This window comes from Vitis vinifera, chromosome 18 (assembly GCF_030704535.1).
Source record: "Vitis vinifera cultivar Pinot Noir 40024 chromosome 18, ASM3070453v1".
NCBI lineage: Eukaryota > Viridiplantae > Streptophyta > Magnoliopsida > Vitales > Vitaceae > Vitis > Vitis vinifera.
In genome coordinates, this window is record NC_081822.1 from 4,180,307 (window position 1) to 4,204,063 (window position 23,757).

Consider the following 23,757-nt stretch of genomic DNA (forward strand, 5'->3'; position numbering starts at 1 on the left):
TTCAAATGCCTGAAAGGAGAAATCGAGAATTGTTATACTGCCCCATGGGCTAAGGCTCAAGTAGCTGGATAGGTGTGATTACCCGGGGTCCAGGGCTACTCCTGCACCTCACCTTCATTGGATCAAGTAAACAAGAAGGCATGTGATAAATTAAAGGCTGAACATCTGGAGTGAAAAAAATGGTTGGACTAGTGGGAGTTAATTGATCAAAACATTCGTTTCATACTAAATCTTAGGACAACTTCATGTATGGTTTACTGTGAAAATCATTAGTTTTGTTTTGTCACACTGTCGCACTATATGGACCTTCTCTGTTGCATTTTCTAAGATTTTGTTTGATTTGTCAATGTGTATGATTTTTAATCAGACTACCGCCTGGTTGAGCTAGGTGGTCAAATACCTGTCACATTTTAATGGGGAAGATAATTGGTTATGTTTTAGAAATATTGGCACGAAATGATTAATTGTGGCAGAGCAGCTCCATCCATTGAATTTTCTGCTGTTAAGAGGGGTGGGGAGTCAATTTCAAATTAGGACCAACTTCAAGGCTGGGTAGTCAGCGAAGACAAAAAAGCTTAATGTGATCAAATGTCAGCGTTTTATTATTGATGGCATCACTAGTTAACAGCAGGTATTGACCGAAAATAACCTCCATATCATGCTACAATTGCAATTGGATACTCTTTATCTCCTACGACCAACAAATGAATGCCTTGTTCCATAACCATCAAGCCATCCTTGTTGGCTCTGCTAAGGTGTTCACAAGGGCTCAATATAAATTCAACGTTGCTGCTTTCCCCTGCATCCAAAAAAACATTCTGGAATCCTACCAACTGTTTCATTGGACTCCCATTACCAGCCTTGGCCTGCTTTACAAATAGCAACACTGGATGCTTACCTGCCATCTTTCCTCCATTTCTAACTGCAATTAGAGCTGAAAACTTTTTCGCCTCACAGAATTCTGTTCCCAACTCTGAAACTGACGCGTAACCAGAGTTTTCAACTACATGAGTGGTTGATGGCTGATTTAAGTAGAGCTTGTTTGGGGTGACAGAAAGGAACTCATAAGAATAGGGTGAGTAGCTGAGGCCATTGCCAAATTCAAACACCGTTTTGCCGGTGTAGAATCGATGAGTGCGTCCAGGATAGCCTGATTGTGGTTCAGGCCTCATCCTCATGTCTGTCATTGGTATTTTAATAAAATCTTTTGGATACCAAGTGACTGGCAATCTTCCCCCTGTATGGCAATATGAAGGGCACTATTAAAGTTTTGAATTTCTTCTTTTGCATTCAGGAGTAACAACTCTAGCATTATCAAGAAGTTACCTGGATTATGATCACCGAAGATAGTTTCTGCAATTGCAGCCCCTCCAGCTTCGCCTGGATAACCAGCCCACAAGATGCTTCCAATGTTGCTACTGCCTTTGGCAAAAGATATATCAACTGGACCTCCACAAAGAAGTACCAATACAACTGGTTTCTTTGCAGCTTTTGCAACACCGGTGATGAGTTGCTCTTGCTTTCCAGGGAGCACCAAGTCCAAACGATCATACTTCTCCCTTTCCTGAGTTTGATCCAATCCCATAACCAACACCACATAATCAGCTTGTTTTGCTACATCCACTGCATTTTCTATTGAAGCAGAAGAGCATGCAACGTCATTGCAGCCTGCGTGATACATTGTGTTGTTCACATAGCTTTGAAGACCTTGCAATGGTGATATGAATTTGCATGGAGGGCCTGCATAGTTTCCTAGAAGTGTGTCCGTGGCATTGGCATTGGGGCCTATCACAGCAAGAGACAAGGTTTCTCCTTTTGAAAGCGGGAGGAGCCTGTCAGAGTTCTTTAGAAGGACAATGCCACTCCGAGCAGCTTCAAGGGCCAGCGTCTGATGCTCTGTAGAACAGACTTGGTCTGGACCGATGTTACCAAAAGGTAGTTTCCTTGGGTTGCCATTGAACAATCCTAATCTCATTCTAACAGTGAAGAGGTTGAGGAGGGCCCTGTCTATTTCAGATTCAGTCAGTTTTTTCTGACTGACCGCTGATTTTGCATGTTTCTGCAAGTAGCCACCACAGGCTACATCCATGCCTGTAAATTTTGTCACAGAAACAAAGTAACCAGAAGCCAAAATTATTATGGAATTGGACTGTATTAGAAATCTAGTCACATATTCAACTAAATAAAAAATTTGAGGATGCAGAAACAATGTAACAGGGCCCTCGTAAGCGTAACCATTCGAGAACACCACTGGGGCACAAGGAGGGGCTCTGCCGTGCCTAGTCTTTCATGGGTTTATTTTAACTTGGTCATCACTATGCTTTTTCAGGTGGAAAACTTTTTATCCATCATTACCACCAATCGTTCAATCTCTCATGAGGTTGCATTAAATAGTACCTTTCCTGAAACTGGTTTTGTGGTAATATAGTAAGAAATGCTTGGGCCAAAACCAGGATCCAGATGAGCATCAATTGGTGACGTCAGGTGACCCAAATCCTCAGACCAGAAAGCTATACAGCGTGACCCATGAAGCAGCTAGCGGGCACGTATCTCAACCCCCAATTCACATCACCAAGCAATTACAAACAAAAGTCCGCAGCTATGAAGAACAGGTGTTCAGCCAAGGGCTGCCCCACATGGACCCCAAGATGAACAGAAAGCAGAGGACAAAAATGGGTGGGTGAGGGAAGGAAAGGAGTAAAGAGATACTGGCATTTTGGCATGGCGAAAGGAGGAATGGCTCTGATGACCTACAATGTATACCTCATTTTTTTTTTTACCTTGACTAAAGGAATAAAAGAGAAGGGTAATACCATACCAGCTGTAAGAACAATGGCAACTGCATCCTCCGGTGATTTGGCGTATCCTTGTACATCATGAACCAGGGAGACGGCATCACAGTCCGACACAATGTACCTGATTACTATTCTCATTATTAAACCAGTAAAAAGCACTTGATTTGTCCTCAACTCCTCTTGGTTTATAAAAGAAATTAAAATTTAATTTGATTTATATTACCCATCAAAGCCCCACTGTCCTCTGGCAGTCTTGGACAAGAGATTGAAATCAGCACAGTTGGGGACCCCATTCACTAGGTTGTAAGCACACATTAACCCACTCGCTCGCCCTTCCTCGATGCAACTCCGGAACGGGGGTTGGTATGTATCTGCCAAGTCTTGCATTGTCACCTGCATCAACCCTCAATTATATACCATAGCTGACTTCGATTTCATAAAAAAAGGGTTCACATTGATAAATTGAAATCATAAAATATGCCACAAAGGAAATTCCAACTCCAATGGTGATTCATAGCCACCTCCCTATCACCGTATTACGTGTTCCAACAAGCCACCTCAGCAGTCAGCACTAACAAACCCTATCTGACACCTGCCTTTTAACTGACTGTCCGCGTATCTTCACACTTAACAGAAGTAATCACAGAAAAGAGAGAAAAAGGAGAGTGCTAACTAATTCAATCTGCTTATTCTAATTCAAATATTGAAAAGAAGATGACTCTGGGCATAAGAGCAGCGTTGGAAGCTTGGATCGTTTTTTCCCAATCCAGTACACAGACACCCATAACCAAAAAGAGATGAAGAAAAGGATTTGAGGTTAGAAACTTACACGAGCATCAAACGTGTACCTATCAATACTGGTCCAATTATCCAAATCATAGGCAGTGAAGTGCTTGCAACAGGCTGAAGCCTGAAGAACATCGACCTTTCCTCCTTCAAAAGTATCCCCTTGAAGCCCTCTCACGTAGGACACTGCATATTTTCCTGCGACCACTGGATCTTCTCCGGGCGTCTCTTGCCCTCTCCCCCATCTTGGATCCCTAAATATATTGATATTTGGTGCCCAAAATGTCATACCCATCGCTTGTCCAGCGTTGTACATTGCTCTTGTTTCAATTCCAATAGCCTTCACCACCAAAATCAAAACCAATTAATGGATTTTTTTTATAAAAAAAAAGGAAAGAAAGAAAGAAAAACATGAATTTGATGAAGAAAACCATTGCATCCGAAGGATGAACTCTCTCACCTGTCCAATGCGGTACCAGAGGTGAGCATCAAAGGAGGCGGCGGTGAGGATGACTTGAGGGAAACTGGTGGCCGAGCGAATGGTGCCATTGAATCGGATGCCGTGTCGGTCTCTGATGCCGTGTAGCGCTTCCGACCACCACTCGTAGGCGGGGATACCAAGCCTTGGAATGGAAGCAGCGGAGCTAATGAGTTGGGAGATTTTCTCATCCAATGTGAGACGAGAGATGAGGTCGCTGGCCCTTTGGCTGATGCGCAACGTGGTATTGCAGAAAGCATATGATTTTGTTAATGGGTCTGAGGAGTCACAAGCAAATGGAGGAGAAGAAGACTCAGTACAATGAACTCCAACCAGAAGCACACCAACCCCAAGGCAGATGACGAGGTTTATAAGAAGCAAGCTATGGAGTTTCATTTTTTCGATTTGCTAGGCTACAAGAACTTCCAACCCGCCACCAAGCTTTACACATTTATACCAATGCTGTCTACCTTTTACTTTCTCCCATATATTCCATCTCACTACAATCATTGCGATCTTGTTGGTAAATTACCTAAATTGCATTCCTTATAATCATTCCTATATGTACAAATCCGGCCCCTAGTCAACTAATCTATATCTGGGTAATTTTTTTAATTTAGTTATTCATTTTTTAAGTAAGTATCTCAAATCCTTAATTGGAATTTTTTTTTTTTTTTTTTATGCAAAATGTTTTCTAAGTTTTAGCATTCTCCCAAATTTTTAAGTGGAACATTTTTCTTAGAAGGAATATTGTATAGAGTATTTTTAATTTATGACTACATTTGATTGGTGAAATAAAATAGGATATATATATAATATCATTTTTAATAAAATAGAACTTCTTATAACATGAGTTAGGATATGTTGTTACCTTTTTTATCTTATGGCATGTTATATTTGCATGGTTATCCGTTGAAATAAATATGGTCCAAGCCCAAGCATGGAAACTGCTCGGTCTTGTCGATTTGGTCAAACGTTGGCCTTACCATATTTAAGATTTTGTTTGATATACGTAGGCTTAGGAAAACATCAATTTTAAAATCGATGACTGGCAGAGCCTGTCTTATGAGGCATACAAAGGAGGAACCATCCTTTGTATAGATCATACTACAACGGTAACTGGATGTTCCTGATCTCCTACAACCAAGAAATGAGTCCCTTCTTCTATCACCATCAGCCCATCTTTGTTGGGTCCGCTGAAGTGCTCACAAGGGTTCAACAAAAACCCAACATCAGCGCTTTCCCCCCCATTCAGATGCACACTCTGAAATGCAACCAGCTGTTTTATGGGACTCCCAGCACTGGCCTTCAAACGCCTTACAAATAGCAACACCGAATGTTTACCCGCCATCTCTCCATCATTTCTGACTCTAATGGAGATCGATATGTTGTTGGAATCACATAACTCTTTCCCCAGCTCTGCAACTGAGGTGTAACGGATGGAATCTGTGTTCTCATACACGTGAGCAGTTGAGGACTGATTGAAATAGAGCTTATTGCGGGTGACAGGGATGGTCTCACAAGAATAGGTTGAGTAGCTGAGGCCATAGCCAAATTCAAAAACCTTTTCCCCTGTGTAGAATCTGTAAGTGCGCCCAGGATAGCCTGAATTTGATTCAGGCCGCATCCTCATGTCTGTCATTGGTATTTTAGTAAAATCTTGTGGATACCAAGTAACCGGCAATCTCCCCCCTGTGTGGCAACATTAAGTGCACAGTCAGTCTCTCCAATTTCTTTAGCAGTGGAACGATTTTCTTAAGCATTGGCAATGAAATTACCTGGGTTATGGTCACCGAAGATGGTTTCTGCAATTGCAGCCCCACCAGCTCCGCCTGGATAACCAGCCCACAAGATGCTTCCAATGTTGTTGCTGTATTTGGCAAAAGATATATCCACAGGGCCTCCGCTAAGAAGCACCAACACAACTGGCTTCTTTGCAGCGTTCGCAACACAGATGATGAGTTGCTGTTGCTTTCCTGGGAGCACCAAGTCCAAACGATCATGGGCCTCCCTCTCTTGAGTTTGATCCAATCCCATAACCAGAACCACATAATCAGCTTTTTGGGCTATCTCCACTGCCTTTTCTATTGATGGGGAAGAGCATGCAACCGCATCGCAACCTGGGTGATACATTGTGCTCTTAACATAGCTCTGCAGTGCTTGCAATGGTGTGATGAATTTACAGGGAGGCCCTGCATAATTTCCAATTAGCGTTTTTGGGGAATTGGCATTCGGGCCTATTACAGCGAGGGACATGGTTTTTCCTTTGGGAAGTGGAAGGAGCCTCTGAGAGTTCTTTAGAAGGACAATGCCGTCCCGAGCAGCATCCAGGGCCAGAGTCTGATGCTCCACCGAGCAGACTTGGTTTGGACCGATGTCACCGTAAGGTTGTCCCTTGGGATTGCCATTGAAAAGACCTAACCTCATTCTCACAGCGAAGAGATTCTCAAGGGCTCTGTCTAGTTCAGATTCAGGCAGTTTTTTCTGCATAACTGCTGATTTCGTATGATTCAGCAAGTAGGTGCCACAGTTTACGTCCATGCCTGCACATTTTTTCAACCAAAAAAAAAAGGGGCATAAGCTAAGATTGTTATGGAGACTGGATGTATTAGAAATCCATCCAGTACAGAAAAGATATGGCATCTGGTCTATTAAACAAATATGAAGGTACAGAAAAAGAAAAAAAATGTAACAGGGCCCTTGTAAGACTATTCAAGAACGCCAGTAGGGCACAAGTAAGGACATGGGCGGGGGAGAGGATGGTGTTGGGGTGGGTTTCTAGCTCATACATGATCATTAGCATGCTTCATGGTGAAAATGTTGATCAAATTTCAAGATTGTTATAATCTTTTCAGGTAATTTTCATCAATATTCAGGGAAGTTGGGTCTGCAAACAGTCGAGAGGAATTCAGCTTTGGTCGACCTTGACTTTCCTTTCCCTTAAAAGATGTCCCTAAAAATAGTTCTTATACTTTTATGTAGTACCTCAATTCCAAAAACCAATTTTTCTCTCCATGTCTTAATGTAAGAAGGGTTATGGAAACCAAGTGAAATTTGTTTTGACCAAATATCTTCGATTTATTCTAAAAGATCATCTTTTTTAAAACAAAAAAAATATTAACATGTCAACTTTTTCAAATTAAAAAAAGTATTTTTTATTTTGAAAAATAAAATATTATTTTTAAAATCTATTGCCAAACATGGCCCCACAATCGGATTCCAACTCCAGAGAATCCCATAACACAGATCCAAGATAAGACGAGGTACAGAATGGTTCATGCATCACAAATAAGAGTGAAAAAAGAAAAAGAAAAAAAAGTGACAGTCCACTTGAAAAAGCCAGGAGGATGGACAAACCACACAGCAGCATGCGGGCTTCCGTGCAAGAGGATGGTTCAATTATTCATCAGTAGACCTACTTTTTTCTACAAGTCCTAGTCCAGTTAAAAGTCCGGGCCCAGCCATCGTAGTGGACTTTCACAGAAATGGGAGAATTATACAAATAAATAAAAAATTAAAAAAAGATATTACGTATACTGTAAACAGATTTGGCACCAATATTTTAACAGATTAAAACAAAAAATAAAAAAATGTGAAATAAGTATGCACATGTAAACTTCTCATAGATCAAGGAACGGAAAAAGAGAAAAAGGTCCATTCATACCAGCCTTAAGAACATCCACAACTGCATCCTCGGGTGTTTTGGCAAATCCATAAGAATCATGAATGAGGGACACAGCATCACAGTCGGACGTGATGTACCTGATCATTAATTCATTATCAGTATAAATAGCAGGCGAGCAGGCACATGAGTTATTCCGATACCCTTGTTTGTAAAATGAGTTCATTAATTAATGCTATGTTATGTCACCCTTGGAAGTTCCATCTTTTCCTGGCAGTATTGGTCAAGAGATTGAAATCGGCACAGCTTGGGACTCCATTCACTCGGTTGTAAGCACACATTATCCCACTCGCCCTCCCTTCCTCTATGCATCTGTGGAATGGTGGTTGGTATGTATCTGCCAAATCTTGCATTGTCACCTGTATCCAACACCCAACCAGAAATATAAAATAAAACCACTCTTATCGGTCCATTCAGAGGCATCATGCGTGGCTTGACTAAACAAAAAGGAAAAAAGGACCCAATTTCCAACAATCTAAAAGCACGCACCTTACTCTAATTCAAAAAAGAGACAAAAAGGATCAATGATTCAATACAATAATGCAAGTCACGATGAAGTTTGAATGGGAGTGTCAGATATAAGGAAATTTACTGCATTTGAAAACATGAAAAATTTGGCCATGAAAACTGAAAGATAAAGATTATCCATCAGTGGAAAACCACATAAATGCCAAGCCTGATAAAGATCTTCCACCGATCTGCTCTTAGTAAGTTCAAATATGAAATGATGAGGTTTTGGACAGGGGGGATGTTTGAACGATGCTCCAATGATCCAATCAAACGCACCCAAAATCAAATAGAAATGAAGAAAAGGATTGGAGGGCGGAAACTTACACGGGCGTCAAACTTAAATCTATCGATGCCCTTCCAGTCGTCCAAATCATAGGCGGTGAAGTGTTTGCAACAAGCCGAAGCCTGAAGCTCACCACACCGTTTCAGTCCTCGAAGACAATCCCCTTGAACCCCTCTGACGTAGGACACTGCATAGCTTCCCGTGACCAGTGGATCTTCGCCGGGGGTCTCTTGACCTCTTCCCCATCTGGGGTCCCTGAATATGTTTATATTTGGTGCCCAGAATGTCATACCCTTAGTTTGTCCCGCATTGTACACAGCTCTAGCTTCCACTCCGATCGCCTTCACCAACAAAATCAAATCGCATTAGTCAGATATCAAGAGTGAAGTTACTGCAGTACTGAAGCATCAAATCTCACCCGTCCGATGCGGTACCAGAGATGAACATCGAAGGAGGCAGCAGTGAGGATGACTTGAGGGAAGCTGGTGGCGGAACGAATGGTGCCGTTGAACCTGATGCCCGGTCCAGCATCGGCCACTCCGTGTAACGCTTCCGACCACCATTCGTAAGCGGGGATACCCAAGCGTGGAATGGCCGGGGCGGAGTTAACAAGCTGGGAGATTTTCTCGTCCAATGTGAGACGAGACACCAGGTCACGGACCCTGTCAGGTATGGGTAATGTGGTTTTGCAGAAGTGGTATGATTTGGTTGATGGGTTAGAGGAATCACAGGAGAACGGAGGAGATTGAGTGGACTCAACTCCTACCAGGATGACAGTAACGTAGATGAGGTTTATGAGAAGCAAGCTGTGGAGTTTCATTTTGTGGGTATGTGGAATGGTGGAGAAGAAGAAATGAACTTCAAAGCGTTGGAAGCTCTCACTGATATATGACACCTTAGACCGTACTTCAATTCACCAACTACAGCTGTGCTTTTGTTGTTTTAACTTTTCACCCACCTAATTAGTAAGTTCACACATCTATTTCGGAATCAGAAGATAAATCATAAATGTGCTTAACAATCATATTATAGTCTAAATTCCAATACTCCTCTCCTGTCTTATGTTGGACAAGTGGACCTTCATGTCTTCTGGCCCATGCTTAAATGCTACTACCCCTCTTGCTTAATGGGCTTCTGGGAGCCCGGCGGCCTGTGGAAGTTGTTTGATGGGAATATCAATAGTTACAACATTATAGAATAAGTGATCGGAATATCCATTTTGATGATCTTTTAAAAGCACTTAATATTTATCCAAAAGAAATCATTTTCGTATTTTAAATAAGCTACGATGTTCCTTCTTTCCCTTTTTAAGTCTCTTATGTTTATCCACAAGGCAATGCGTTTATATATATATACTAAAAGACAAATAGCTGCTTGCATGAAAAGGCAAATACTTAAATCGGATTGCGTTGACTCATGACCGGAGAGCAGCAAGTATCCGATCTATACGGAGTCTCCATAATTTTTCTTGACTGGATATAAAATGACTTTAGCATGGTTGCCTCCCATTAAAAAAAAAAGGGTACAGCATTGCCATAAAGCCCTGCACAGCAGAGTTCTATTAATATAAACATCTATTTGTCGGCCAACCCACCAAAAAAATATTTTATTTTGGCAAAAGCAAAAACAAAAGAAAGAAAGTAAAAAAGAAAGATAAAAAAGTGACAAAAACAAAAAACAAAAAAACAAAAAAAAGGCAGATGCAATTAGATCGGTAGAGTCCCATCAGTCTCCTTGACCTAGTCCAACTCTCATCTAAGTCTATCTCGGATTCCACTTGTTTCCCCCTTTCCCAGCACTCAATAACTAACGTACGGATATGTCCTCATTTTTATACTAATAGTATCTTAATTTTCTTAAACAAACTCGGTTTGATCGTCCCTATTCCCTTCAGGATTCCTTAATGTGCCGACACATCAAGCGTGAGCTGGTTGTTACAGAGGCATGTGATGAAAATTGAAGATGATATTTCAAAGCTAGCTAGCGATTCCAAAATAAAGGTCAAAAAAAGGAACCCACCCCAACCCTTACGGCCTTATCCATTTCCTCCACATTTATTATGAGGCCAATCACCACCACTGTAGAAATGAAATTTTGCGGCCATTAAAATAAGATGTAAACTGTCTTTTGACAATGCTTTTAATGTAAATAAAAAAAGAAAAAGACAAGTAAAGTTGGAGTCTTTATAAAAAGCCATGTAACTAGGGTGACCCGATCTATCTATAACTACTTTAACCTGTTTAGTTATTAGTATCAAATTGACTTGTTTATGAGCCAAGTTATTAATGTTATATATTTTAAATTAAAATTTTTAAAACATTTTTTGAACTTATAAATATCATTTAGTTAAAAAATTAAATAAGAAAATTTTCACATATTTTATTATATAAAATAATAATATCTTGTAATTAAATATCAATAAAATAAGAAACAAACATAGTATTAAAATTTTAATTGACTTTGTGTATTATAAATATATTATAATTATAAATTAATTAATTAATATTTTTTTTAAAATAAACTTGAAGGCCAAAGCAATTACAAATTATTTTAAAATAGTGTACTCATAAATTTAAAATTTTTAATAGGTTAAACGGATTATAATCATGTTTAATTGATTAGAACCCTATTAACAAATTAAAATCATGTGAATCATTTATTAAACGGGTTAAATGAGTTATATTTTGTTATTCATATAATAAATAGGTCATATTGGTATCACTTCATTCTAATATCATCATTAATCCATTTATATTCAAATTAAATAAATTATTACTATTTTTTTATCTTATTGTAACAGTAACTAGACAAGAAAAAAGGCCAAAAAAAAAACTTAATTTAATAATCAATATATTAAAATAAAAAAAAGATAATTTCATCTTTTAATAAATAAATAAATTCCACATTCAACCCCTATAAAATAATAATATCTTGTAATTAAATATCAATAAAATAAGAAACAAACATAATATTAAAATTTTAATTGACTTTGTGTATTATAAATATATTATAATTAAAATTTAATTAATTAATATTTTTTTAAAAATAAACTTGAAGGCCAAAGCAATTACAAATTATTTTAAAATAGTGTACTCATAAATTTAAAATTTTTAATAGGTTAAACGGATTATAATCATGTTTAATTGATTAGAACCCCATTAACAAATTAAAATCATGTTAATAATTTATTAAACGGGTTAAATGAGTTATATTTTGTTATTCATATAATAAATAGGTCATATTGGTATCACTTCATTCTAATATCATCATTAATCCATTTATATTCAAATTAAATAAATTATTACTATTTTTTTATCTTATTGTAACAGTAACTAGACAAGAAAAAAGGCCAAAAAAAAAATAACTTAATTTAATAATCAATATATTAAAATACAAAAAGATAATTTCATCTTTTAATAAATAAATAAATTCCACATTCAACCCCTATAAAATAATAATATCTTGTAATTAAATATCAATAAAATAAGAAACAAACATAATATTAAAATTTTAATTGACTTTGTGCATTATAAATATATTATAATTAAAAATTAATTAATTAATTTTTTTTAAAAAAATAAACTTGAAGGCCAAAGCAATTACAAATTATTTTAAAATAGTGTACTCATAAATTTAAAATTTTTAATAGGTTAAACGGACTATAATCATGTTTAATTGATTAGAACCCTATTAACAAGTTAAAATCATGTTAATCATTTATTAAACAGGTTAAATGAGTTGTATTTTGTTATTCATATAATAAATAGGTCATATTGGTATCACTTCATTCTAATATCATCATTAATCCATTTATATTCAAATTGAATAAATTATTACTATTTTTTATCTTATTATAACACCAACTAAACAAGAAAAAAGATAAATAAAAAAAAACTTAATTTAGTAATCAATATAATAAAATACAATAAAGATAATTTCATCCTTTAATAAATAAATAAATAAACAAATTCCACACTCAACCCCTATATCCTTTCCATAATACAAAATTGATTCGGGTTTAACATCCGACACATATCACCATCGTTACCCTAATAGTAACGAAAGAAAGCAGTTCCAACTTCTTTAGTTAACCAAATTTATAAATCACTCTAGTTGCTTAGGCTCGCTCATGGCCTAAGATGGGTCATTCCTAATTGATTTAAAGCCTAAGTCAGCCTAATGTCACGAACTATTTATTTGGTGTTCATGACCGTAGTGAGGTGTTGAACAAAATTAGTATGTTGACTTATTTGAATTGAATGTAATGAGAATTGCTCCAAGAAAATGGCGTATATGTAGTGTTGGAATATTTTTTCAGAATTCAAGTAGGCCAATTCGGTTAAGTTTGGAGAGTTTGTCGCTAACTAAGGAGTTGACAATGAAAAGGAACTTAACCATCTCCTATACAAACCGATTAAGAGGTGGAATCATTCTCCTAATGAGTACATAATAGGATGAAACCAATTAGCATAGTAGCATTAAAATGCATGATATGTAGGTTGAGCCCCTTTGATTCTTACCCATAGGGTTGTCATACGGGCCGGGCCGCTGCATGGAAGCCCAAGGCTCGTGACATTAAGGATGCGATGCGTTCATGCTATTTGTTAGTCCTTTCTAGAAAGTCGACCATTTAAGATTGAGAAGAAAAAAATAATAATAAACGGATAAACAAACAAAGAAACAGACAGGTAGTCTGTTAGCCAATGTCTCACGACTGACTTTTGAAGGCGTAAGAGATGAAAAATAGAGCGACACGTACCAGGTTTGGCTAAAAAACGTGTCAAAGCATTTGAATGGGTTGAACAAATGCCCACCTGCTGCAGCCTGTCGGCGTTACTTAATTTCATGATGTGACTTGGCCACTGCCTTAATTAAAATCAACATGCCAAGTCCATTCCACAACCATAAATTATTCGTTGAGGAAAAATAGATAACAAGCCCATTACACTGGTGATGATGACGGGCCTTGAGAAGAAGTTTCTCATTCCAAGTAAATCTTCAATCTTAAAATTTAATATCGACTGGGTTTGAATTCCAACCCACCTCAAAGTCTGTTTTTAAACCTAACATCGATATCAAATTATGTGAATGGTCTTCTAAAATCAACATGTCCCCATTGTCATGATCTTCAGGCTCCAATAGTCGTTGCATTTTAGCTTATTATTATTATAATTAAATCTCTCTGGTACACATGTAATAATATTAAGGACAATGAAAACAAATCGAAATCCACCTCATTGGAAATTTCATCAAACCACGACCAAAAACAGCCACTTTTGACAATTCTTCCCTCACATATGTAATTTGCAGGAAAATTCCCTTTGAAAGCTGTCGTCTTTCAATGGAATTTGGTTTTCAAAACTTGGAAAGAAAAACAATGAGTTTTTCCATTTCAAAGAAGGACAAGTGTGCAAAATCTCAGATACCAGTACTTTTCAATGAATCTACATTTTCCATGGTATGTTTGTATGTGATAAAAAATATTTGAGATTTTATTGGGTCGCCACAATAGCAAGTTTCACGCGCCGAAAACGTCGCCGTTTGATGTACGGACAGGCATATGGGGGTGTGGATGTGTATGAATATACATTCTTGCAAATAATTATTACCCAGAATTGGTTTTTTATGAAAAGGCACATCGAAGGTATCGGGCCGATGCGTGGAAGAAAGGGCCAATGGAGTAGCACGGAGTTGGTGGTGACATGAGCTCCCTTCTACAGTGATCCCCACCCATTCAAATCAAATGGATGTCACTCTCAGCCTCGGCCCCTTCATATATCATACCGCGTGTGGTCAATTGTCGTCTTATGATGCTTACGAGAAAGAGAAGGAGAATTGTAGCGTTAGGGAATTTTCTAAATCCTGGGAAACTTCACCCAATAAACCCGAAAATGAGTGGATTTGATAATAATATTTATAAAATAAAATATTTACACCATAAAATATATATGATAGGATTTAGATCATGGAATTAGAATACAAACGAATTGATTCAAAGTACAAAAATGTATATATGATATGATTTGATGATATTTTTTCAATAATTAGTAAAAAAAAATACATTTTTATATTATAATTAAACTTATACAAATCTCATTGCTTATATATACGAATTGACTAGGTGCATGATTCACGTAGGTTTAAGTATGAAACTTAAACTTCAAAAACATAAGCAATCCACTGTATGAAATACTATTACGAGGCATGGGATGTAACACCCCAAAATTTACTCTAGGGTAAAATAATAATTTATAAAGTAATTAATTAATTAAATTCATTAAGGATGAAAAAATCATTTTTACAATTACTAATCTTACATACAAATTATTATTCCTTATGTCTTCGCTATTCAAAAAACCCTATCAATCAAAATTAGAGAATCAAATATAGTAAGGATAAGTGTTAGAAGTTCAGAGTTGAAGTTCAAGTCTTTTTTTAAGGTAAGATTTTAACTCTAAATTAATATATTATATTCGTTAGTTAGTTTTGAACACGTTAGATATTTTTTAAAAAATTTTAAATTTAGATTAGAGTTAATTTACTTTTTTTTTAATTCGTTTTAATATTAAAATATTAAAAATTTAAGATTTTGATTTATTGTTGAAAATTGAAAAATCTTAAGTTTTTAGATTAAAAAAAAATATTTGAAATATTTTAATTTAGGTTAGAGTTAATCTATTTAAAATTTTCAGGTCAAAATATTGAAATTATAAATATAGTTATCTCATTGATGAAAATAGATAAATTCAATTTTTTTTAAATAAATAGATCTAAGCATTGAAATTTCAAAAAATAAAAATAAAAATAATAAATGAGCAAATAATTATATTTTTATATGTGGCTTAAGGATTGGAAAATATTTGAAAAAAAAAAAAAAGGCGTTAAGTGTGCACAATTCCTATAGATTAGAAAAAAGAAAGGATGCGTGTGAGGAAGGCTTTTATATATATATATATAATATGGAGACTTGGGTGTTAGGTGAGGAAGAACGAGTATGATGGGAAAAAAATAATATTAATAACAAGGGAGATATGTACGGATAGTATGTCTGGTGGTTATATATATATTATTATTATTATGTTAACAATAACGGTGAGTTGTTAGGATACAGATTATGTTTGGTGAAAAAAATATATATATTGAAAGTGAGAGAATATAATTTATAAATAAAATGAAGTAAAGTTTTTTATGTTAGTTATACTAATGATGGGTGTAAGTTAATAAATAGCATAGAATTTAATTAATGAAATAAATTGTAATTAATAAAATTATGTTATGTTCCAATAAATAAATTGAAAATAAAATTTAAGTTTTATATGAATTAGAAATTTATTACTTTTTCTTAAATATGAATAGATTAAATTATCTTTCATAATTAAAAACATTATTTTGAATACCTAAAGTTTTAGAATTATCAAACCTATAATTTTAGATAAATAGTAATGATTATTTCTTTTATACTTTGTTAGATGAAGAGTAAATTTTTCAAGATTATTTTTTTCTAAAGTTTTTGAAGATTTTTTTTGAGGCAAGGGAAATTAATATAGATTTTGTAAAAGAAAATAAATCATATATATATATATATGTGTGTGTGTGTTAAATACTTGGGGATTTTTCGAGAATAAAAAAATAAAAAAATTTGACTTTGGTTTGTTTGACCTTATCAACGAGATATAATAGTTGACCTTTACATTTTCATGGTAGGAAATGTAATTGATTTGAACCCTAAGTTATAGGTTACTAGTACTACTAGTGTTTGGTTCCGTTTACCTTAAAAGGAACATTTGAGGCTAGCCACCTATTTGTAAAGTTCCACTTAAATGGATATTATTTATTATTTGATAATCAGAATAGAAATAATTAAAATATATTTGTTTTGAAATGAATATGAAATGATTTTGATATATATATATATATATATATATATGCTAATGTTTGGTTAAATATTTTAAAATGTATTAACATATTTGTACTCAAACGTTCTTATGAAAATGATTTTACACTAAATCTCCTATTTGTAAGCATTATTCAAACTATTTGATTCATTAGCATAACAGTCGAATTAGCTTGTTAGGACATGTGTCAAAACTCTCTTTATTTTTTTTAGCATTGTTTAGATGTTAAAATTTGTTTTCCATTAATATTATTTGAGTTTAGAGTTATTTAGACAATAGCACTTGATTTAATTTGTTAGTTTCAAAAATTATTATTTGAAGATTTTAGAATTTTTTTTTGTTCTACTATTCTGAATATAAATTTGGTAATTAGTAAATTTTCAGTTATAATATAAATGTTTGTATTGTTTTCATTTTGAGCTTCTGGGCTTAAAATGTAAAATAACCGTCATACCCTTTGAGCAGGTTTGGAGGCTTCACATGGGATGTGTGTGTTTTCATTCGAGTTAATTCTTTTGGATGCCTAAATGAAATCCCTTTGTATATATGTATATATTTTGTTTCTAAAATATAAACTTTTATGCATTATTTACTTAAAACTTCTTCCCTAAGAAATCAATTTGCATTATTGTCAATCCCATGTTCATTATTATTGAGGACAAGTCTCATTATTCATAATGTTGGATCCTTATAAGAAAAATTTAAACAAAAAAATATGTATCTTCGAAATGATTTTGGCTTGTCGTAATCCATTGGAAATTCTTGAAATTTTCAAAAATCAAGAAAAGAAAGGGAAAAGATAGCGATTTTAATAAAATTTGTCATCTATTAGTTCTTTTCAAAAGGATGTGATAGATTCAAAAGACACAAGCCTAAGCCTTTTATACCCTCCTGCCTTAGGGATCATACCTATTGATTATTGGGCCTCACGGGCCTTAGGCTCATCATCTAAAGCCCGTGATGGCATTGAACTCTACATATTAGGTGGTCCATACTTAAGATTAAATAAAAAATTGCATGTTAAAAAATAGCTTAATCCTGGACAATGTTTGATATATTGTCGATCGACATTTATTCTATCACGTAATCCATTGGAAATTCTTGAAATTTTCAAAAATCAAGAAAAGAAAGGGAAAAGATAGCGATTTTAATAAAGTTTGTCATCTATTAGTGGATAAGTTACGGTGATAGAGAAAATTCCAGAGCCAGAAAGAGATGGAGCCCTTGGCTTCACTTTGTGTCCTTTCCTGGGTTTTGCTTTCCTTTTTACACACGCACAAACACGCATTATTTAGGTTTTTCTTCGCAGATTTTCAGAAATTTCAAATTGCAATCAAAATTAAAATATCACAGTCGTTCGCATACATGACCCATCATGAGAAAAAGTTCAGTTTGTGCCAATTATTGAGACTTTGGAACAGTGTATTAAATTACTTCTGTTGTAACTTGTAAGATATATTTTTTTTCCTCCATCTTCATGTCCATAAGGTAGTCAATAATATTTCGAATCCATAGTGCTTCTAACCATGATTATTTTAATTCATCATCGAGAAGCGAATGGCGTATTCACATTCTTGTATTACTTGCCTCCGCCAGCCCTGGCTTTCTCATAAACGAATCCTCCATAAAAAAATATGCTGTTGAGGATAAAGAGACAAGATGCCACTGTTCTTGCTAAGTGAGGATGATAAAAAGAATCATATCCATTCATAAGAAACGGAACAGCAGAATAAACAAATGTAGAGAAATAAAAAAAAGGGAAAAGCCGTCTTAATCACAGGGAAGATAAAAAATGGTAATAAAATAAGAATAGAAAGATGGAAAAAGACAAAAGAGACACGATCCTCTTTGGTATATAAGAGAGGAAAGAGGGCATGTAGAGGTAGGAAACTTGCAAATCAAGTTCACTTTATTCCATGGACTGTGGTCCCATGGTCCCATGGCCCCGTGGCCCCATCCTCTTTGTTGGATAGCTTGAAATCTGGACATTTCTTTCACTTCCAATTTGTCAACATATTCGGTGGCACTGATTTTACGAAAAGCGTCTCATCTCTAACCATCTTTTCTTCATCTCTGGCGGAGTTTGTATTCATCCTTTGTTTCGACCGTCACTTTCGAACCCATTTGGTGCCGTGAGTCAATTTAGGTATAATCTCACCGAGGAATCACTTGTCTTTAGTTTTTTTGTTTTCTTTTTAATCCCTCTTTTGTTTTCTGCTTAGACTACTCATGGAGTGCCCTGTCTATCGAAGCGAAAGAGTACGTTCGACTTTAAATAAAGCATATATATTCTTACGTGGATTGGATACCGGAATCATTGTAATGTAACGCAATTAATTGCAAAATATTCTGAGGGGTGGTTCTATTCTCGGTGTAGGTAACCACTAGGCACTAACCAATGGGATGGCGTGGAGATGCCCTGGGCAGCTACTATTTCCCAGGGTGAGCGTGGGGCCTACGCATTTAGCCAGGGACACATCATGGGGAGGGCCCATGCTTCTCTTTTCTTTTCTTTTTTTTTAATAATAAACTTCAGCCTGTCTTGTGATTTCATTTGAGCTTTACAACTGGCACATATTTTGTCACGCTCTTGATTTCAGCGGTTTGGCCATTTTGGGCGGGTATTGATTACTCCCAAGTCCCACCACTAGCGAGGGAAATTATCGCACCCTCCATCCATCCCTCGCAATCCATGCTTTGAGCCCATCCTTGGATTAAAGGTCTACTCAATTCCTCCCTATTTGGAAAATACTTAAAAGCAATTAGACGGGCATCTTCTTTTTCTAGGTTGCTGTTGATTAAATCAACCTTTGCAACTGAAGATAATTGTCGATGATGGATCCCTACCGGTTTGGGCGGATCTGGATTTAGGTCGGGTAAAAGAGGACGAACTTGAAAGATTTTATTTAGGAAGGGAAGAGTTCAATCGAAGTGATCATCTCTACAGAGAGAGCTATCCAAACATCCGCACTTTGTTACAATAACACATTGAACTTGGAATCTTTGGTGGGAAATGTTTTAAATAAATGCACACCAAAGAAACCGCCAAAACAACTTTTTCGTTGGAAAAGGCCATTACCGCATCAACCAAAAAAGGTAAATTTGCTAACACTATAAAGCAACAAATAGTTGCCATGAGAGGGGGTGTCACATTCTCATTTAACTGAAAGAATGCCGCCACTTTTTCTTTTATAAAAAGAAAGTGTGGCACATTATTAAGTCTATGAATATTTAATACTGATCAAAACATTGAGAAAATAGGATCTTCTGAATACAATATATGGTAGTGCGATCACTGCTGAATCCATTGTGCCTCTTCGAATCTCGAAGCAATCAAGAACATGATAATCAGCCATTCCATATTGTTTAAAAATCCTTGAAATGATATTTAATTTTCGAAGTTGTACTGCCAAGCTGATCTGCCCCTCTCAAACCGTACAGAATGTATTAAACAAACACCTATTTAAAATTAAAAGATTGCGTTTGATCTTCCTCTCACACCACGTTTTCCTTTATATAATTTGCGACCGTATGCATATATATGGACCCATAGGGATGATAATGGGACAGGTCACTCTTATCCCAACCTTACTTAATTTATTTAAAATAATTCTCATCTTCGTCTCATTTAAAAAATTAAATGGGGTAGGATGGGATGGGTATGATAAATTTTCATACCCGCCCTGTTTAATTTTTTTAAATCATCGTCATCATTAAAATTGAAGCAATCGAGGATTGATCTCGGGGATGCTTATGTGATGTAATTGAGGGATGAAGATGATATAAATGGGTGTTACAGCAGTTGATCGCAACTCCAATTTTTAGTGGGCTCTCTCCTCAAGCATTTCTCGAGAAAATCGTGGCCTAAGTCTGATAACTGAGTTGGGAACTTCGACAGCTCGTTGATGAACCCAATTCAAAAGAGAGTATCAGCGCCGCAATCTTCCCATGCTAGTTTTTCGAAGACCATCTGGATAACTATGCATCCCAGAGACCAGATCAATCATCTCGATGATTATCCTTACGAGGATATGAATGGATATGGGAGATGGGGGATGTGTCAATGGAAATATATATTATATGTTGTATATTCATATATTTATAAATGGGGCGGGACGAGATATTATTCAAACCCGTCCTAGGTTTTAAAAAAATTTCTTAAACCCATTTATTAAAATTATACCCCGTTTTATTAGGGATGGGTATCCAAAAAAACCCGTCCCATTGTCATTTCTATGGACCAAAAACCAAAGACCGTGTGCGCATAGAACATGAGTCTAAGGTAGTGTTTTCAGGCAAGGTGGGCCACTAGCACATGGTAGGCCACGCCTGCATCGCCTTGGTACCAGTCATCACAGCTGTTAGGTTGGGTGTAGCTTCTAAATGCATGAATACAAAGAACTTTCCAGACCTCTGAGAAATGACTGATTTAGGAGTAGTTTGGCCGTGGGCATGGATGGATATAAGACACCGATGTGAGTTATGAAAAAGTCGCTGGTCCCTTGCTCAGAGTAATGTCACCATTTTAAAACTAAAACAAATCCTTAACAAAATCTAGCGAGGCACCCATGAAAACTCGAAGATGCCATTACACGACAAAGTAGCCCTCCCAGGGGTATCACCTTTTTAAAATTTACCAAGTTCTTGACCAAAAACTGAAAAAAGAGACCATGTTTCCTCTAAATCACAAGGCAGCAATTTTTTTCGATGTCTATGCATGCATGTAACTTATAATATACGGTGCATTGAATACTCATCAACTTATAATAAGGAGTAGTTAGTTTGGAACAATTTATGGCATTAAATCCTTTAAAATTAGGTGTGGCCGTTACAAATATTTACGCCCCAATGCATTGAGAAAAATTAAGGAAAAATATAAAGAAAGAAAAAAATATAAGAAAAAAAAGTTAATAAATTATTTTTATATGTTATTTGATATTTATTTTAAATTTTTTATTATAAAAATTTAATAATTTAAAACATGTAATGTTTTAATTAATTTTAATTATATTTGTATTGAATTTATATTTTTAGAATTAAATTAAATAAAAAAAATTATTATTGTTATTGTTATTGTTATCAAAATTAAGGTAATCCAACTTATGGTAATCACCCTAGAGGGGGGGGGGGGGGGGGGGGTGAATAGGGTGATGATCTCTTTTTGCAAAATTAAACTATGTGAATGTAAGAGACAATTATGTACAAATATATAATAAGCAATATAAAGACAATTATATATAAATTAAAAGAATAGGGAATAGAGAATACAAACATAAGAGTTTATAGTGGTTTGGCGCAACCCGATCTACATCCACTTTCCTCTAACTTCAATCCCAAGCTTGAGGTTCCACTAATTAAAGACTTCCAAACCAAGCCTTTAAACAATACAATTGGATTATGGTTCCAATTCATCCTCTTGGACTTTTGGCTCTAAGCACCCTTTACACTTCTCAAGAGATATCCCACTCTTGAAAAACTTCATCTCAAAGATTTACAAATAAATGATCTCACAAAAATCTTAGTACAAGAACTTTAAGCTCAAATGATACAGGAAAACTATGATTACAATGTGCACTAAGGATATGCAAGTTTTAGAACAATGGTGTACTAAAAAACACACTTCCAAAGTTCAAATATATTCAAAAAAGGTTTGAGAAGGTTAAGTTTTTTTAAACAATAAATATTAGAGCCTTTTTTTATAGAAGATAAAAGCCAAACTAGCCGTTTGGGGGTTCAACCGATCGAGTTAGGGGTTAACCGGTTGACTAGCCGTTAACATTAAATGCTTGACAAGTGACCATTGGGCCTCAACCGGACCTCGATCGGTTCTCGACCGAACCTCGATCAGACCTCGACCGAATCTCGACCAAGAAAAGAATCACCTGGACTGGGAAGAGAAGGCCATTGGGAGAAAGAGAAACTTTTTGACCTCCCTTGACCAATACTCGATCGGACGAGCACAACCGGTCGACCGATTCCTCAACCAGTTGAACCGGTTGAGCCATTTTTTGGCTCAACACCCAACATTTTCAACTCAAAACCTTTTAAAACAAGTTTAAAAAATATTTAACATAAATTTTAGTTGAAAACATGAAACCATCTCATTATAAAGATATTTAACACAAAATAACTCTTGAATGGTTTTGATGCATAAATAAAGAATGTAATGCATGAAAATCCTAGTGCACCAACAACCTTATAAAGAGATCTTATGAAGCTTAGATCTTGAAAAAACACTTCTCTTTGAGGTGATCTTCTTTTTCATGATTTCTCCTTAACTTGATTTGTCTTTGTAATTACCACTTTGAAAATCATCTTGCCTAATCACACTTGAATCATTAGTTTTAAACATTATTTTGTTATCATCAAAATCAATATTAAATAAACCTTGGTTTCACAATAATATATTATGGCAATCAATTTTCGCATTGCTTTTTAATACCATCTATTTTTTTCCCATTAAATAAAAAATTAAAGAAAAATACATAAATGGTAAACCAGAAACCCTTCCGGACACAACCATTGTGGAGTGTGCCAAGCCTTTGTCCCTTGCGAAGTAATAAATTAAAGGAAATAAAAAAGAAAAAGAAAGGTGTGGTTGGAAGTTGGAACTTGGAAACTCGAGGCGGTAAGGGGCAAGGAAACAGGGGGTGGAGCCTCTAGGTGGGACCCTGTCAACCGACCTTGAGGCTCAAGGGAGAAAGGTGGCGGACCAGGATGACTCTCTACCAAATCCTCAACTAACCATAGTTAAACAGACTAGCTTCCATCCCTAACGCCGTCTATGTAAACGCTGCGTTTAAACCAAGCCATTTTAAAGGACAGTAAAATCACGGCAGGAGGTGTCACTCCGTGAGTTGGGTTCAGCCACGTGGTATCACCAGGCCATGCCAAGCTTCCGGAACTGTCCCTGAGAGGCAACCACGTGTACTTTTCTTATTGGAGCTGGTGGACGGCCCTTCAATTTGGCTCCCTGCTTTTAATATTTTATAATATAATTTCACATTCAATACCAACAACCATTTCCTGACACCTGTCACGCCCACGGTCATACACACATCCCTATATTTACTATTTATGATTTTTGTACACGTCTTTGCTACAAAAAAAATAAAATTATAAATACGAATTAAACACACAATAAATGCATTAGTCTAAAAATTCATTGTCTACTATATCTCTTTCTTAAGAAAGAAGGAAATAATTAACTATTTTGGCACCTTAAAATTAGAATATTTTATTTTTTTGAATGCAATTTTATTAAAGTCCATTTATCAATAATTTTAAAAAATTTTAATAATATATTTTAATATTTAAAAATTTTATTT

General features: G+C 35.6%; 2 protein-coding genes across 2 annotated transcripts; both read right to left on the reverse strand.

Annotated features, from left to right (window-relative positions):
• Window positions 1–581: 581 nt before the first annotated feature.
• On the reverse strand, window positions 582–5,025 carry LOC100265962 (probable beta-D-xylosidase 7). Its single transcript, XM_010666011.3, has 6 exons — window positions 4,042–5,025; window positions 3,625–3,921; window positions 3,019–3,188; window positions 2,819–2,916; window positions 1,327–2,091; window positions 582–1,237 (listed from the first exon to the last, which is right to left on the reverse strand). Exons 1-6 carry the CDS (start codon window positions 4,453–4,455, stop codon window positions 657–659), a joined length of 2,325 nt encoding a protein of 774 aa, XP_010664313.1. The 5' UTR covers window positions 4,456–5,025; the 3' UTR covers window positions 582–656.
• Window positions 5,026–5,077: 52 nt separating this feature from the next.
• On the reverse strand, window positions 5,078–9,798 carry LOC100262668 (probable beta-D-xylosidase 7). Its single transcript, XM_002285769.5, has 6 exons — window positions 8,953–9,798; window positions 8,576–8,875; window positions 7,931–8,100; window positions 7,724–7,821; window positions 5,838–6,602; window positions 5,078–5,751 (listed from the first exon to the last, which is right to left on the reverse strand). Exons 1-6 carry the CDS (start codon window positions 9,352–9,354, stop codon window positions 5,162–5,164), a joined length of 2,325 nt encoding a protein of 774 aa, XP_002285805.1. The 5' UTR covers window positions 9,355–9,798; the 3' UTR covers window positions 5,078–5,161.
• Between the last annotated feature and the right edge of the window lie 13,959 nt (window positions 9,799–23,757).